The sequence below is a fragment of the Bactrocera latifrons genome, unplaced genomic scaffold (assembly GCF_001853355.1).
Source record: "Bactrocera latifrons isolate USDA-ARS-PBARC rearing strain unplaced genomic scaffold, ASM185335v1 scaffold_110, whole genome shotgun sequence".
NCBI lineage: Eukaryota > Metazoa > Arthropoda > Insecta > Diptera > Tephritidae > Bactrocera > Bactrocera latifrons.
The window spans coordinates 414,905-430,757 of record NW_017534520.1 but is presented as its reverse complement, the minus strand read 5'-3'; the positions used below and the strand labels follow the sequence as shown (position 1 = coordinate 430,757).

Genomic DNA, 15,853 nt, shown 5'->3' with positions numbered 1-15,853 from the left:
GCTTCTTTCTAATTTCTTGCATTGAAAGTTATTGAACAAAATATTCATAAAACAAAAGACAATATATGAATATAGTATTAGGTTGGAACAAAACTAAACTCACGCAAAATATTTTGAAAAATATTAATTTGAAAAACAATACGCAAAAAATATAGTTATGAGAGAGATGCGCTTATTTGTATGCGGTGATTCAGCCACTCTTTAGTGCTAAGCTAAAATAATATTAAAACTAAGAATCGATGACAGCAGGTTAAAGCCAAAGGCAATCTATGCTATAAAGAAAAAGATCTCATTAGTAGGAAGAGCAGGACGTTTAGATAAAAAAAAAAGTTATACTAAAAAATGTCGGTACTAAAATGTTCGAAAAAGAAGATTACATTAACAGCAAGTTCAGAAAATCTAAATTAAAAATTTAATTAGTACTAAAAAATTGGGTACTAAAATTTAGTACTAAAATATTCCAAAAACTAAAATAAGTGTTATTAGCAAAACAAATATAACACCTATTAAATGGGTAAATCTGCTTGCAGAAACAACAAACAAAACTGTAGTAAAAATTGTTTCAACTTAAATCAAATAAAAAGCAATACTTTATATCACCAACTAGTTTTGGTAAGTCTCATGTTCAGTGTAAAGTATAGAATGCAGTACTAATAAACCTTGTCACAAAAATTTCCCAAAAACCACATCAATAATCAAAGACTAAATTTTATTTATAATGGAAGTGAACAAAAAATGTACTTAAACTTCGCAAATAAGTTTGGAATACATTTTTAGTACCTTTCACCTCCTGAGCAAACCATCTATTGCTCATATGATATAAATTTATTAATTAAGTACTAAACCAGTACTAAATGTTTTGTACAATGTGCTCCAATAGGAAATACTTTAATTAAAAAAGGAGCATATAGTTCCTATCCAATAAACTGGTACTGTATAATCTGCATGTGGTAGCAGTGTACTAAAACTGTCAAAATAGGTTTTTAATTTATTTTTGGTACATTTGATGTTTTTTTCCAAAACGTAAAGGAGATATGAATAACAAAGTTTGTACTAAAATGCCCAAAATATCTTCTAACTTTGCCGAAATAACATTTGAACGTTTACTTTAAGCTAACACTAATGGAAACAAATATTATGAAAGAGTTTAGTTTCGTTCAAAATCTAGCAATATTAAATAAATTTAAGTCTTAACATATTAATTGTATTGTAATCTAAAGTGACAAAGAAGGCGAAAACTAGTTACATATTTTATATAAACACATATTTCAAACTATATACATATATATATTTACATTTTACTATTCTATTTCCAAGAAACTTTAAATGAAATAATAATAACTGCTTAAATCCCTCCAAATATTTTACAAAAAGCATAGAAACTGCTAAAGTCCACCCCTCGAACAGTGAAAATCATTAGCAACTCCAATTAAGTACCACGCACACTTACACAGACACATATACAGACAATAACTGGAAATTAACACAAGTTCAGCTCCGCTCAAGCCACTACACTAACCAACAACTGCTCTTTAAAACATGCCACTGCAGCCAACCAGCTATTCACACCCAACAACTCATGCAGTGGCATTAACTGACAACGCTGCAGGCCAGAAAAAACTGCACTAAAATCGTAATTAAATAACCGCAAAAGCATTTGCTTGTAAAACTTTCGAAAATGCAAAGCACAAAACAAAAATGAAAACAGAAAAATGGAAATTAAATAAGTTCCATTCGTAAAGAAGCCGCGGCGTCGTTATGTACCTGACTAATGGAACGAGCGCTTGCATAACTTCACTACTATTCGCCGGCATGCTGCCTGTCCTTGGAGCTTTCACAAGCGTAACATAATCGAATTAAATGCTTAAAGTGTCAACAAGTGGCCAATGGCAATGCCAATAGCATGCCAGACCGTGACCATGCAGTTTTCTTGGTTGCCGCCACATCCCCCACCCGCCTACACACTTCCACGACAGGCAATACCCCTCCGTAACGAAAACAATCACTGCCGCCCACTGTGTTATAAAACAAATAACTCAACACTTCGTTGAGTGATAAACTGCTGCAAGGCGCTTTTTATGAGCCATATCCATATCCATTGGTATATGTACATACATATATAACGGTGCGTGGCGGAACTTTAGCGAAATGCAATAAAATTTGCAAGCAATAAACACTATATTTATGTTTATTAGTTGCAGTCAATAAAAAATATATGAACAACAACATAAAAGCCATTGAAGCGCACTACGGTTGCTTGTGGATCTTTGAAGCTCGCTCGGGGCATAAAGCAATTTTTAGGTGAAACTCTGTAAAGTTTCAGCAAATAATCTTTGGCATTGTCGCTTAATTTCTTCCCACATTTAAATAATGGTGGAATGTATGTAGATATAAAAAATAACAAATTTACGCCGAAAGCTTTCAGTTACGCAAATCACACCAATTTGTTGTGATTATTGTCAATTTATTGATTTGAAAGTATTAATCACCATGCAAGTTCACTTTGTTGTCAAAGCTTTTACATAAACGATTGGGCTTTTAAAAGCTTCCACTTACGAACAGTCACAAACAACTTTGGTTCCGTCAATGAAACTGTTTTAAAAATATTGAATATTTCAATTAAGAATCCTGTCAATATCGTAAGCTTCACTCCAGAACCTTTTTCAACAAGCTTCAAAACCGATTTTAAATATCAAATAGACGCAATTAAATGAAATTTGTTTGCTAAGCTTTCACCTAAACGATGACGCTTTTTCTCAAACTTTTCAAAGCTTTTAGTTACAAACAGTCACAAAATTGTATTGTTTAATTAATGAAAATTTTTTAAAAATAGCGCCCACACTTAATAATTCATTTTATAAGCTTGTCATTATCGCTAACTTTGCTCCTCTCTAAGAGATTTTCAAACAAGCTTCAAAACCTGAGATTATAAAGCCAAAAAGGTGTGAAAAACTTTGATTTCAAGGCAGCCTTTAAACATCCAATTTCATTATTCGCTGCAAAACCTCTTACACTTACTTACTAAAACGAGCTTAAAGCTCTTAAATGAAAATGAAAATTAGTGGCAACTTCCAATGCAAAAATTGTCAAAGATAATAGAAATTTATTTTAGTGTGCTGTTTTTTTGAATTGAACTGCTTTGCATTTCACATAACTATGGAGCATTTATGTTGAGCTTTTCGGGGCTTTTGATAGTAAAAAGTCACATACATGTTTTGTTTCATTAATGAAACCCTCATATTGAATTATTTTATTATATTATTATTTATATTTGTACGAATAAAAGTTTTCCATTATCGTGAACTTTGATTCTCTTTAAACGCTCTTTAAACAAGCTATAAAAGCTGAAATGATAAAAAAATATATACATATATATATGAAATTATATTTCTTCGCTGCAAAACATCTTATACTTACCTTACAAAAGAACGAGAAAATTATTTCAGTTTTTTCAACGCTTAATTCTTTGGAGTTGAACTACTATCATTTTGAGCTTAAAGCTTGCTTCTCAATCTCTTTTGTATTTGACGAAATAAAGTAAAATATATTTTTCAGCATATTTTAACCATATACATAGTATATCCCTTTTTTTATTCATTTATTTTTTCCCTGTTTAAAGCGTAACATACCAAAAACTCTTTGAAATCAATATATGTATGTACAAAAAAATAATGATCTGAAAGCTTTCAAAGCTTTGTGTATAATTCTTGAATCTAATCGAAACCTCATTCAAACGTGCCTGGTGCATTGAAATATTACCCTTTATACACTTGGACTAGCTCATGACTTATATTATTGTGCTCCCAGCTTTCAATAAAAATTACAACAAACATTTGTTTTCAACAAAATTAATACAAAGATTTCTAGCAGCATTTTGGCTATGCGGTTAAGCGAGCTTTGAAAGCTCATTTCTAACCTTAAGAAAATCACATGAAGATCAATTTGTTGCTTCTGTACTAATTAAATGCTTTCGATAAAATTATATTAAATTTATAAATTTTAACACATTACCGATGTTTTTTAGTAACAATAGTTTTGTGGTGTTAGCGCACCCTCTCCTTTTTATTATATTAGTTATAGTGATATATTTATTTACATCTAGTATTTTAAAGCAAATAAGTGTTTTTTACAAAATATTTTCTCTCTATTTTTTTTCTTCATTTTTATATAATATACTAAATTTCGCCAATTTGCCACTGAAACATATACCTAATTTGCCGTACAGCTCATACGGATCGTCGTGTGCTTTATCCACAGTGTCCGGTGCTAATTAATGGCATTTTTTATACAATTAGGTAACAGAAAATCGTTAATAATTGAAACAAATTATATCGTTTCTTTTCCTAATTTGCGGCTTAAAAACTTTATGCCTACAGGTTAAGCTTATTTGTGGCAGGAGCTTACATAGCATATGAAAGCTTGGACTTAGTGCATATACATTTATGCAGTAGCTTATATATACATACACATAACTCCAATAAACTCAAGACTCTTCACATTTTCCTTGCTCCTCCAGAAAAGCTTATGCGTGCTTTTTATCATCTTTATTCCAATAAATACCTATTTAGTATTTGTAGAACTGTGTTTGCAAAGCTTTTTGTTTTCCTACAAAATGAATGGAGTTTATAATATATGAGAGACAAAATAACTTTGAAATCGGAAAAGCTTTACTTTAATTTGTCAGACTTTTTTATAAATCTTAAAGCTTTAGTGTTAGGACTGTGAAACCGCAAATCTTTTAAATAACCAAATTTTTCACATAAATTTAAAGCTCTCGTACTTTTTTTGCTTTTGTAAAGTGAAAGCTCAATTTTCTATACCTTAAAATTTAAACTTAAAGCAATTTTAATTGTTTCCTTAATAATACGAAAATTACTTTTTTTAAATTTGTAGAACTTAAAATTTCACAAAAATTTTTGCGAAAATTTCTTGTGTGAAAAGCTAAATTCTTAAAATTGCCAAATCTTCCGAATAATTCTTAAGGTTCCATTGCTTAAAAATGTGAAATCTCAGTTTTTCTTTACGCCAAAATCACGAAAAAACTTAAAGCAATTATACATTTTTTTGTTAATACTTTAAGCTTTAAGCTTGCAAAAAATATTATCACAATTTTTTTCTCGTAATTTCCAAACCATTTAATATTTTCGTTCATATTCGAAACTGAATATTATAAACGCAAAAACCATAATCCTCTACAGCATTTGAGCTTTGCAAGCTTTCTCCTCCAAAAATTAAACATTTTGAGTACTCAGCTTTAGTTTTGCGAGGACAGAAACACAAGTTACTATGAACATACAATTACACTTACTTTAGAATATCTAAAGCTTAGCTTTCAGTTATTAAAATTCCCAATATTGTATTCGTACTGTCCCAACCAAAATTATCAAAATTGGGGCGCCGTGTTAAAAAAGCTTCACTTTCAAATTAAAAACCACGCACTCTCACCGATATTTAACATAAAAATAATTTTTTTTTTAGACAAGAATACCTAAGCTCGACATTGTTTTACAATTATTTTGTATACGTAATATTCGTAAATTTTACTCAAATGTAAAAACTTGTATATATTTTCTTTCTTTTTTCTCTTTCTCTTTTTTGTATATTTCTAGTGCCGCCTATTAGGATATGTAACTGTTACTGCATAAGACAGCCCATTAGTTCATAAGATCACTAAAAACAAATTAAAAAACTGAAATTAAATCAATCGATAATCAAAATCAAAATTCGTTTATCAAAATTGAAGTAAATTCAATTTTAGTCAAAGCAAATAAATCGAAAGTGTTAAGACTTCAAAACATTCCTTAGTGAAAATTTACAACAAAAGCACTGCAAAACAAATTGAATAATTGCGAACACTTGCAATCACAAAAAAATTAAAAGAAAGCATTTAATTGAGTTACTATCGAATTGCCATCTGCAAAATGACGAAAGCTACAGCAAACGAAATCAAAAGCAAAAACGTTCAAAAAGCGTACGAAATGCGCACAAAACAGAGAAGTGAGTTGAAAAAGTGAGTTGAATAGCTTTTTACTTGCAACTACAAACACAGAACTTGCAATTATAATCATGTGAAAGCTGCAAGCTTACGCTTGTGCTTTCAAGCTTTAAAGCTTGCCTTATTTACATGCTTACCAATACCGCCATACGTTTACTATACTCTTCTTCTACTTGAGTTTTCCAAACTCAACTTTTAAGCTTTGCGCTACTTTTAATATGAAAATCAGCTTTCTTATTTTACACTGATCTGTTAACGGTACTTGAATGGTTATTGGTTATGGTTACATTTTTGCTCCTTTATTTTTTAATTTTTTTGATATATCTAGTTGTGCTTTTGGCCTTGTTCTACACTGGTTCGACGCCTAAATGTATGCCAAAGGCTTTGTGTGTGTTTATAAGTTTGCAGAAAAATGGATTCCTCATATTTAAAAAATAATGTATTTTGCGTTTCACTATATTTGAAAGAAAAGTAAGCAACATACTAAAGCTTAGCGATTTAGCCTTTATTTAAGTTCGCTTATATAAGCTTATTTAGAAATCTAGTTAACTTTATACTCTCATATAAAATATTTATACCATGAAAAGCTCATAGTTTTAGTTTTTATAAATACTAACCAGACAGCGTATATTTTTTGGTAGTATAGAAATATGAAAATTTGTTCGACGATTGTTATTTAACACTGAGAAAGCTTACGTTATTTTTATTGCTTCAGCTTTTCAGTGCATTTATGTCACACGTAGCTAATTTTTGTTTAACTCATGCCTTATTTAGAATGGTAAAAACATATAAAAGCTCTCAACGAAAGCTTTCGTGCAATTCATTTTTGATGTCACTTGTGAAAGCTCGTTGTTGCAAGACGATTGCTTTAAAGAAAGTACTGTTATAGTTCTTCAATGTATTTAGAAACACCGAGGGCTTTCAATTTAAAATCATAAAATAACTCAATATTTTTCAAAATTACTAAAATTGAAAATATTTGTTAGGAACAATATTTATTTATTAAAAATGTATTAAAATGATATTGTGAAATCAAGTTCACTAAGTGCAACCTGAAATTGGATTTCCAAAGATTTTCGTCAGCTCAAGAGTTTAATTTTCATTATTACAAAACGTACAAGGCTTAAACTGAGAGTTTTAACCTCAGAGCTTTTACACTGATGACTTTTAAAAGTTCCGTTCCCTTAAAAAGCTTTTTAGAAAGCGTATTTGCTATATTTTTCAGATATAATTTTGAAAAAGTATTGAAGCTTTTGTGCATCATTTTTGAAGAATAGTTAAGGACACTGACTTAAAAGGCGGCAAAGCTCAGATTATAATTTGCATTTTCAATATTAAAAACGGTACAGGTCTAAACTCAAAGTTTTTACGCTTACAACATTTAAAGGTTCCGTTTTCTTTACTAAACTTTTCGAAAATCTCTCTTCAAAGAAATAATTTATTTTGAACTTCAGATATGCTTTAACTAACCGATATTATACTACTGAGCATACTTCCTTAAATAGCCTTTAAACACACTGACTTATAATAGTGAAAAGCTCATTTCTATGCATGAGCTTTCATATTTAAAATATTTTTTTATGAAACAACTATTTAAAAGATAACGATTATAAAACCAGCAAACAAAGCTTTCTAACTCTCTAGTATAAACTGTTTATTACTTATGTTTTTTTCACAAAGGACTGTACATAACAGTAACCAGCTAACCTAAAAGTTGCTTTCAAGAAATCAGCTTAAAAGCTCTTGAGCTTTTATTTTAGTAGCAAAGTTATATTATCTATTCACGCACTTATAACCTCAATAAACTTTAAAATGAAATATAAAAAAATTTAAAAATAATATATAAATTTCTGCGAAGAAAGTGAAATAGGTGATAATTCTCAAAATGTTTACTTTTAAGTAGTCCGCATAAAAAGCCCTCCATTGAACGCCTTTGACGAATCTCTGGGAAACCAATGCACAAAGCTTTCAAGTTATGGTCGTAAAAAGCTCTCTATTTAACATTTTTAACGAGATATTACTACACAGAGCTTATAAACTTTGTCTATGAACTTTTTAATATTTTACGGATTTTTTTTTTCAAGAAATATAGTAAGTTTCTAAGCTCGCAAGCTATTAACTAATAACACATTTTTTTTAACGTTCATTCATTGCTTGACTTTAATATACCATCATTTATTGGTAAATATTTCTAATTATTCCGCTTAACACTTCAAAATATTATGAATAATTACTGACGAAATAAAAAAAAATAAAATTTATGCGCTTTTTCAATGCATTAATAATTACGCGTCGCAGCAACACAAACTTCAATTCTATACAACCAAATTAATTAACGCTTTATCGTAATTATTTTTAGTACTTATTGCGCGCTGTCAAAGCGACATTATTCAATATACATACATTTATTATGTTTATATATAGACTTTTATATGGAAGTAGCAATTTAAATTAGCAAAAAAACTTTATGCAAATGCGAAAAGTTATTTCAAAATGACATATAGCTTATACTATATATTAAGTAACAGCGCTAACCAGCCGGAGGTATACGCGAAATGTAGCAATTTTAGTACGAGAGTGTCGCTCAAAAAGCTCCAAAAGAAGCTGTTGCCATAGTAAATGCCCAGCGTCGAGCCGTAACTACAAAATTGATATTGAAATTATTAAACATAAACATTTATATTTACATTAAAAAACAACAGAAATTGTATTTGTATTTGTATTTACATAACGCTATTATTGATTATCTTTCTATTATGTATGTATTATAGACTCATAGTAAACATGTGATACTAATTTTTGCTCTTTTTTCTTTCTTTTTTTCTTCTCTTCTCATTTTTTTGTCTGACCAAAAACAAAAATATATATTTGTATTTGCAAAACCAAATGCAAAAAATTGCAAAATTTTGCTAACGAAAAACCAAAACGACGAAAATGCGCCAACAAAAAATATTTGATTTAATGTTATTTCGAAAAAATATTGGATTATTGGATTATTTTTCGCTGTTATGCGCTGCTCGAAATTATTTCCGTTACTTTTCCGTTCTTTCCTTTTGCCAAATATACCGTATTTGTTTGACTGATTGGTTATTTGATTTGTTGTAATTTCGTACAACTTGTTTTGTGCCCGCATCCGTATTGAAATCGTAAATCGGTACGTAACGTATTTGAAACGCATCCGCATTCGCCATATGCATTGCCATACAATAACAACAACAACAACAACTACTACAACTACACATAAAATCTAATTATTGTTGCACAAACGTACAACAATAATCGTAATAACAACAACAACAAATCGTAATAGTTACTGGACACCCTCCCGGTGTGCCAAGATTTCAATAGATCTATGTGCAGTCGGTTAAATTGTAGATTCGTTCATTTAACTGAAGGTAAGTGCATGCTATTGCTACTTTCTTTTTAGTTCCTAGCTAGTTTTAGTATTTTTCATTTAGTTTATATTTACCGTTATATTTTTTTAGTAATTTTTTGCGTACCATTTATGTGCATATGATCGTATATTTAGCTAACTGCACACACGACACGCCTACCCAGTGCGAACCACATATGATTTGCTTTAGATTTCAGCTGCTTTATACTTATGTAACTTTAGTGTACTTTCTGAGAATTATAGCTACTGCTTTTATAGTAAAAGTATAGTGGTAAAAACGAACCGTCTTCACTTATTTCAGTTAAGTTTTCATTTTGTAATATTTGGCATTGAAAAAACTTGCTGAGCGTTTTAATTAGCGCTCAGTTAAAAATATAAAATACACGGGAAAAATACAAAAAAACATAATAATAAACAAAAATACCAAAAAAAAAATTTAAAAAATCCAAAACAAATATGAAAAAAGTTGCTAAAAATATAAAAGCAAAGTCTTTCCCGAAATCTATGAATATATCTTATAATGGCTTCCTAATTTCTATTTTATGTCAACATTTCCATTACAAAAATGTTTATAAAACTAAAAAATATAAATTTTAATTATCTATAACAATTATTATAAATACATTTGTTCTAAGAAAGCTAATTTTACTGAATTAGGCAGGCAGTTTCAAAATTCTGTGACTTACTGTATAATATTTCCTACTTACTCACTTTTAACTTAAAATTCAGTAACTTAACGTACCTAACCTAGAATCTGCCTAATAACATTGAATACAACGCCGCTACTGTCGCTTATCAGCTGACAACAACAACATATTTATATACAGGGACAAGTGCATATTAATATTAAAGATATCACTGAGAAAAAGTGATATGCTTAAACATTTTTAAACAACCTTTGTAAGGTATCTAATTTTGTAGGCATTTCAATATCATGCCAGACAATTGTAGACTTTTTTCTGATTAGAACGAAACACCTGTTAACGAAATGCTTGTGAATTGAATGTCAGTAAATTTGACGCAAAGAAAGTCTATCCTGTAATATTGTGAGATAATGAAGACCGGAAATATGTCAAAGGACTGAAGAAGAGTACCACATTTTTTGACTTATGTGATGGAAATGTGATTGAAATGAGAACTTACTAAGAACAGCGATTTTACCTATAACCTAAGCCTTCGAAATTTTATAAATCAATATTATACTATGTTGGATTAGGATAGGCAAGAACTCTTTAAAATCAATTAGCCAAAGCAACCTGATCTGTTCCTTGACTGATTACTTACGAACAATACTTCCATATATTGTGCTCAATTCTTCATGGTCCTAAAAGAAGACTTTTACTATACTACTGAGAAGTTAACAACAAATCGCTTGATTACAACCGAATCAGTTTACTGATTTAAAGATTTTGGACCTCAGAAGGTCATTTGTCGTACATACGTCTAAGATTGATAGTATTTTAAAGCGGGTAATAATATCTGTAAATAGTTCCTGTGTGCGTTTCCCTCTGAATTAAACGAAGGCTGCTAATAGTATATGCCACAGTTTCGACACTATTTTCGAATTATCACACAGTTCCAAACCTTCCTTGAAGTATTTACGATTTTCGATTTGAAAGATCTAAGTAGTCTTGCTTTAGCGTCCAGCTATTTTATGTATCGGCTAAAAATGCTTATAGTGTAATAGGGAAAGTCGAGTAGCTTATAATATATAGACTTTCATAGATCTAATTCAAACAAGAATTCACCATGACTAAAAAATTTTGGACCGTTGGTCTTTATTAACGCTATATAATATATATGTATACCATAATATACATATGTATGCCTTTATGTAAATTTATATAAAATGAATTAACAAATTCGGTCTCAAATTTTAAGCTCAATTAATTATACATACATTTATAAGATAAAAAGTATTAATTATATATATTACTATTTTAATAACCAGCACCAACACACACAGTTATTAATGTTTTATTCTCTCCTCTTACACGCATACACGCACACGCACACTCACACCGGCAAAGAAATATTATATAAATATACATATATTTTATTTGTAAATGATTTGTAATACAAAAATAAGGAGAAAAGAATGAATATAAAAATTCCCTAATCTATCTTTTATGCATTTTTCTCGTTTATGTTTCAACCACAATTCGTCGAACCGTTAGATGACAAGGTTGAAGTATGTGATCAACGTGTGGCTGTGTGTCGCGATCATGCTAACGGCCAATGCAGACGTAAGCAATGTAAATATTATCATATACCGATCGTTTTGCCGCCGGCGAATGTTATGGCTGCCATCATTAATACGAATAACAATAACAGCATGCATAGCAACAGCAGCAGCAGCATTAGCAGCAATGCAAGCAGCCATGGCAGCAGTAACAACAACAACAACCACAACCAGAACAATCAATTGCATACAATCTCACAGCAGCAGCAACAGCAACAACAAAAGCAAGCACATGAACAGTATCAGCAGCATGCCAAGTCAGCAGCAGCAGCAGCGACAGCGACAGCAACGACTGGCATTGCCACCAACTACAATAATAATTTGATAATAATCGAACCGCAGCAACATCATCTTCACCAGCAACAACAACAACAACAACAACACTACAATTATCTACACAACAACAATTACACGACCACACACTACAGCCCGAGTAATAGCAGCAGCAGCAGCAGCTCCGCAAACAACAATAATAACAGGCACGTCACGCATACGATCTACCAACAACAACCAGCCACTTTCCATCTACCACACTTCACCTGCCATTCGCCCTACTCACCATCCTCAGCATCGTCATCGTCATCCTGCTCCGTTGCCACCTCTCCGACAGCGTTCACCTCGGCGACCGCAACACTGCCGACGACCTCCACGGTGACCGTGCCCACTGCTATTGCCACCATGCCAGCAGCACAGCCACCACCACCACATGCTACTGCCTATCTGAAGGCGGCGCCGTCGCATCTCACCGCCTACGCCAGCAGCGGCGCTTATGAATTGACCACAGGCGCGCCCACATTGTTGCTCAGTAGCGATTACAATTCAAATTGCATTCCAATTTTGGCAGCACATCAACAGCAACAACAACAACCACAATCACCGTTGGCCACAGCAGCATCGTATATTTATCCAGCGCATCATCCACAGCATAGCGCCGCCGCTGCGCAACAACATTTAATGAAATACGCCGCAGCCGCCGCGGCACAGGCGGTACAACATCAATTTCACTATGCCGCCGCCCCCCAAATACTCACCGCGGCGACGCCGCAACATATGCTAGCGACAGCGGTGACATCGGCAACTACCGCGCCACATACGCATGTGTTGAGTGGCGTGGCAACAACTACCACGCCGCTCGTGGTAGCCCCAACAACGGCGACTGGCGCGGCGGTAAGCGCACCGGTGGTGGGCGGTTGCATATGAAATGCACAATCTGACAGCAGCAGCAACTATGTGTACCATCAGCGGCAACAGCAACAACCAGCAATACAATATCAATGGCACCATCAACACCAGCAATACATTTACATGGGCAATAATGGCGGCGTTTGAGCGTGCGCGACACTTTGCACTCAATGCGCTGCACCTGTCTCGACGCGCGCGCGGCACTACATAAGCAAGCGCGCGGCGTAAGTTGTCAACAACATTTCCAATTCACACTCGAATATTTTTAGGAATAAGCACCACATATTCGCATACCTAGTTATAATATGTTTATGCATGTCTGACAGACAGCTGAAATTGGTTGTCAGCCGCGCCGCTATGCAGGTGTTAGTGAGCGGCTGTGTTTTTGTTAATTCAATTTTGCTTTATTTCTAATTAGTTTTTACGCACTCAGTTTGTTATATATTTAATGGTTACTGTTTTATTTTGTTATTTAAAAAAAGTTAAAAATATTCTCATTGTAACTTGTTTGTATAGACTTATAAGTATCAATTAGCAATTAACGATTACCGATTGTCTATTACCCATCACCAAGTAATTTATGTAGTATATACTCGTATGTATATAATCTAGTATATAATTTTGTGTGTTGCAAGTAAAAACAAAACGGATCATACACGAAGTACTCATTACCAGCAATAGTTTCCTGTTATTTTTTTACAATGTTGTTAGTTTTAATTATTCATATAGTATATTAGATTTAGTGATCACTGGCGAGTTAACGCTTTATTGTTTCAAACCGTACAAAAGTGGCATAAAAATCGAACTAGTCAGTTTAGAGTCATTTGGCTCCATATAACTGTAATTGTACGGTTTAATTTTTCACTCAAAGAATGTTGATATTAAAGAACTTAAAGTTCCAGTGCTTTCCAAAGAGTTAATGTCTTTATTTTCAAAAAAAAAAACTCAATAAAGGATTAGCTTCTTGGATTTAGTAAGTGGCAAAGCGTCAAGCATCAACGCTAATGTGACGCAAACAAAACAGCTGATTGCTCGAACTCTTCAAGAACATAACACTGCTGAGATTTATTAAACTATCGGCGAGTGAAATAAATCACTTTAAGGAGTGGCCACAGATCACAAAACTAAAAGTTTCGAATTTTTTTTTTTTTTTGTATTAAAAAATTTTTGTTAATATTTTTCTTGATTAATTCTAAAAAATATTTGTTATTTTTTTTTTTTTTTTTTTTTATTTATTTTTTTTTTTTTTTTTTTTTTTTTTTTTTTTTTTTTTTTTTTATCATTTTCGTTTCTTTACCTTTTTTATTGTTTTATTTTCATTTTTTTATATTATATATTTTTTGTATTACTTTTGTAGTATTTTTACTACTTCATTTTTTAATTTTAATCCTTTTAATTTTGGTTCCTTCATATTTTCGTAACAGAAACTCTATTCGATTTCCTCAGTCACCTAACCTCAACACACAAATGAACACAATAGAACAACTTTCAACTTATTACAATAAATAAGGCAACAATTAAAGGTTGATGAACTATTTACAAAAATATTGAAAACAAAAAAAAAGCAAATAGTTTTAAACTAACAACTACAACAATTAGCAGTGAATAAAATAATAAAAATAATAATCGTGTAATTTTTTAAAGTGCAGTAGAACTTRAATGAGTTCTGAGTGGAACTACACTTAAAAATTTACGAAAAAATTAAAAGTAAAATAAAAAATAATATTATATATACACTTTAATATACATGAGGTGTTAGGCTTAATATTGAACATTAAAAAATAAATAAACACTTCAACCATTTAATTTAAAAGAAAAAAAAAATTACTACATTAAGCAACTCTACAAACACTAAACAAAATACACTTGAAAAAATAGAATTACATTAGTTTAGATATTACACATTTAACATTTTTGAACTGTAACATTAGTGTAGTTGTAGTTCACGAAAGTTACGAAAGCGAAAGGTTCATAAATGCGCAACTGCAAAGAGAGCGGCTGATGTACAGTGGCAGTGCTCAGAGCGCGATTTGAAGCGAGAGGCGGGCTGTGTATAAAGAAACTGTTTTTTTGGTGTGTATTCAACAACGGTAAAGAATTAAATAAAAAATTACTGAACTTAGTTATGCAATTTTAACTTTATTGTTCCATTTTTTCAGCAAATGAAATATAAAAAAATAAGAATAAACAAAAAACGACCACAATAACAATACTAAAATAAATATTTGTATATGTTTGTACATACAAAATATACACAAATAAGTAAAACAGAACTCTTTCGCAATTAAAATTATGAAAGAACCTAAACGCAAACTTAAACAATAGAAACAAAAACAAAATCACATTTTAAACGCTACACTTAAAGAAAATTTTCACAATTCTGGACAAAAAGGCGATAGCTTAAGAAAAAAAACTGAAATTCAAAAACCATGAACCAGAAACCGTTAACTAAAATTAATGTTAATAGCAAATGATTTATATAAAGAAAATAAGCTAAATATTCATAAAATCACAAAGGAAATATGAAAGCGATAAGCAAACCAGTACAGTCACGTCCTATTTTTGCAACAACGACTAATTACTAGACAAAACAAAAAAATAAAGCAAAGGCATAAAACAACAATAGCGGTATCATTTATTAAACTAAACGTTTAAAATTATGGCTACACTGAGCAAAACAACCTAGTGTGTATTGAAATTAAGATAAATTCAAATTATTTTTTACAATTTGTAGAATCAACTTCACGTTAATAACATAAAGGCAGTGAAGAAAAGCAATTGCAGTCAAAATAAATTAATTATATATTAAATTACCATAAAAAATTCAAAACAAAATATATAAAATATCTGTCTCTTATACACATCTAGATGTGTATAAGAGACAGTTTCCAAAGAGTTAATGTCTTTATTTTCAAAAAAAAAAACTCAATAAAGGATTAGCTTCTTGGATTTAGTAAGTGGCAAAGCGTCAAGCATCAACGCTAATGTGACGCAAACAAAACAGCTGATTGCTCGAACTCTTCAAGAACATAACACTGCT

General features: G+C 31.3%; 1 protein-coding gene across 1 annotated transcript; it reads left to right on the top strand.

Moving 5' to 3' along the window:
• Positions 1–5,711: 5,711 nt before the first annotated feature.
• On the top strand, positions 5,712–13,728 carry LOC108973536 (mucin-5AC-like). Its single transcript, XM_018940883.1, has 3 exons — positions 5,712–6,010; positions 9,306–9,390; positions 11,567–13,728. Exons 2-3 carry the CDS (start codon positions 9,348–9,350, stop codon positions 12,829–12,831), a joined length of 1,308 nt encoding a protein of 435 aa, XP_018796428.1. The 5' UTR covers positions 5,712–6,010; positions 9,306–9,347; the 3' UTR covers positions 12,832–13,728.
• The last annotated feature ends 2,125 nt before the right edge of the window (positions 13,729–15,853 follow it).

Excerpts from the sequence above, each read along its gene's own strand:
- LOC108973536 (XM_018940883.1), top strand. The coding sequence starts at position 9,348 with ATGTGCAGTCGGTTAAATTGTAGATTCGTTCATTTAACTGAAG. Across the intron at positions 9,391-11,566 it reads ATTCGTTCATTTAACTGAAG|ATGACAAGGTTGAAGTATGT; the intron begins GTAAGTGCATGC and ends TCGAACCGTTAG.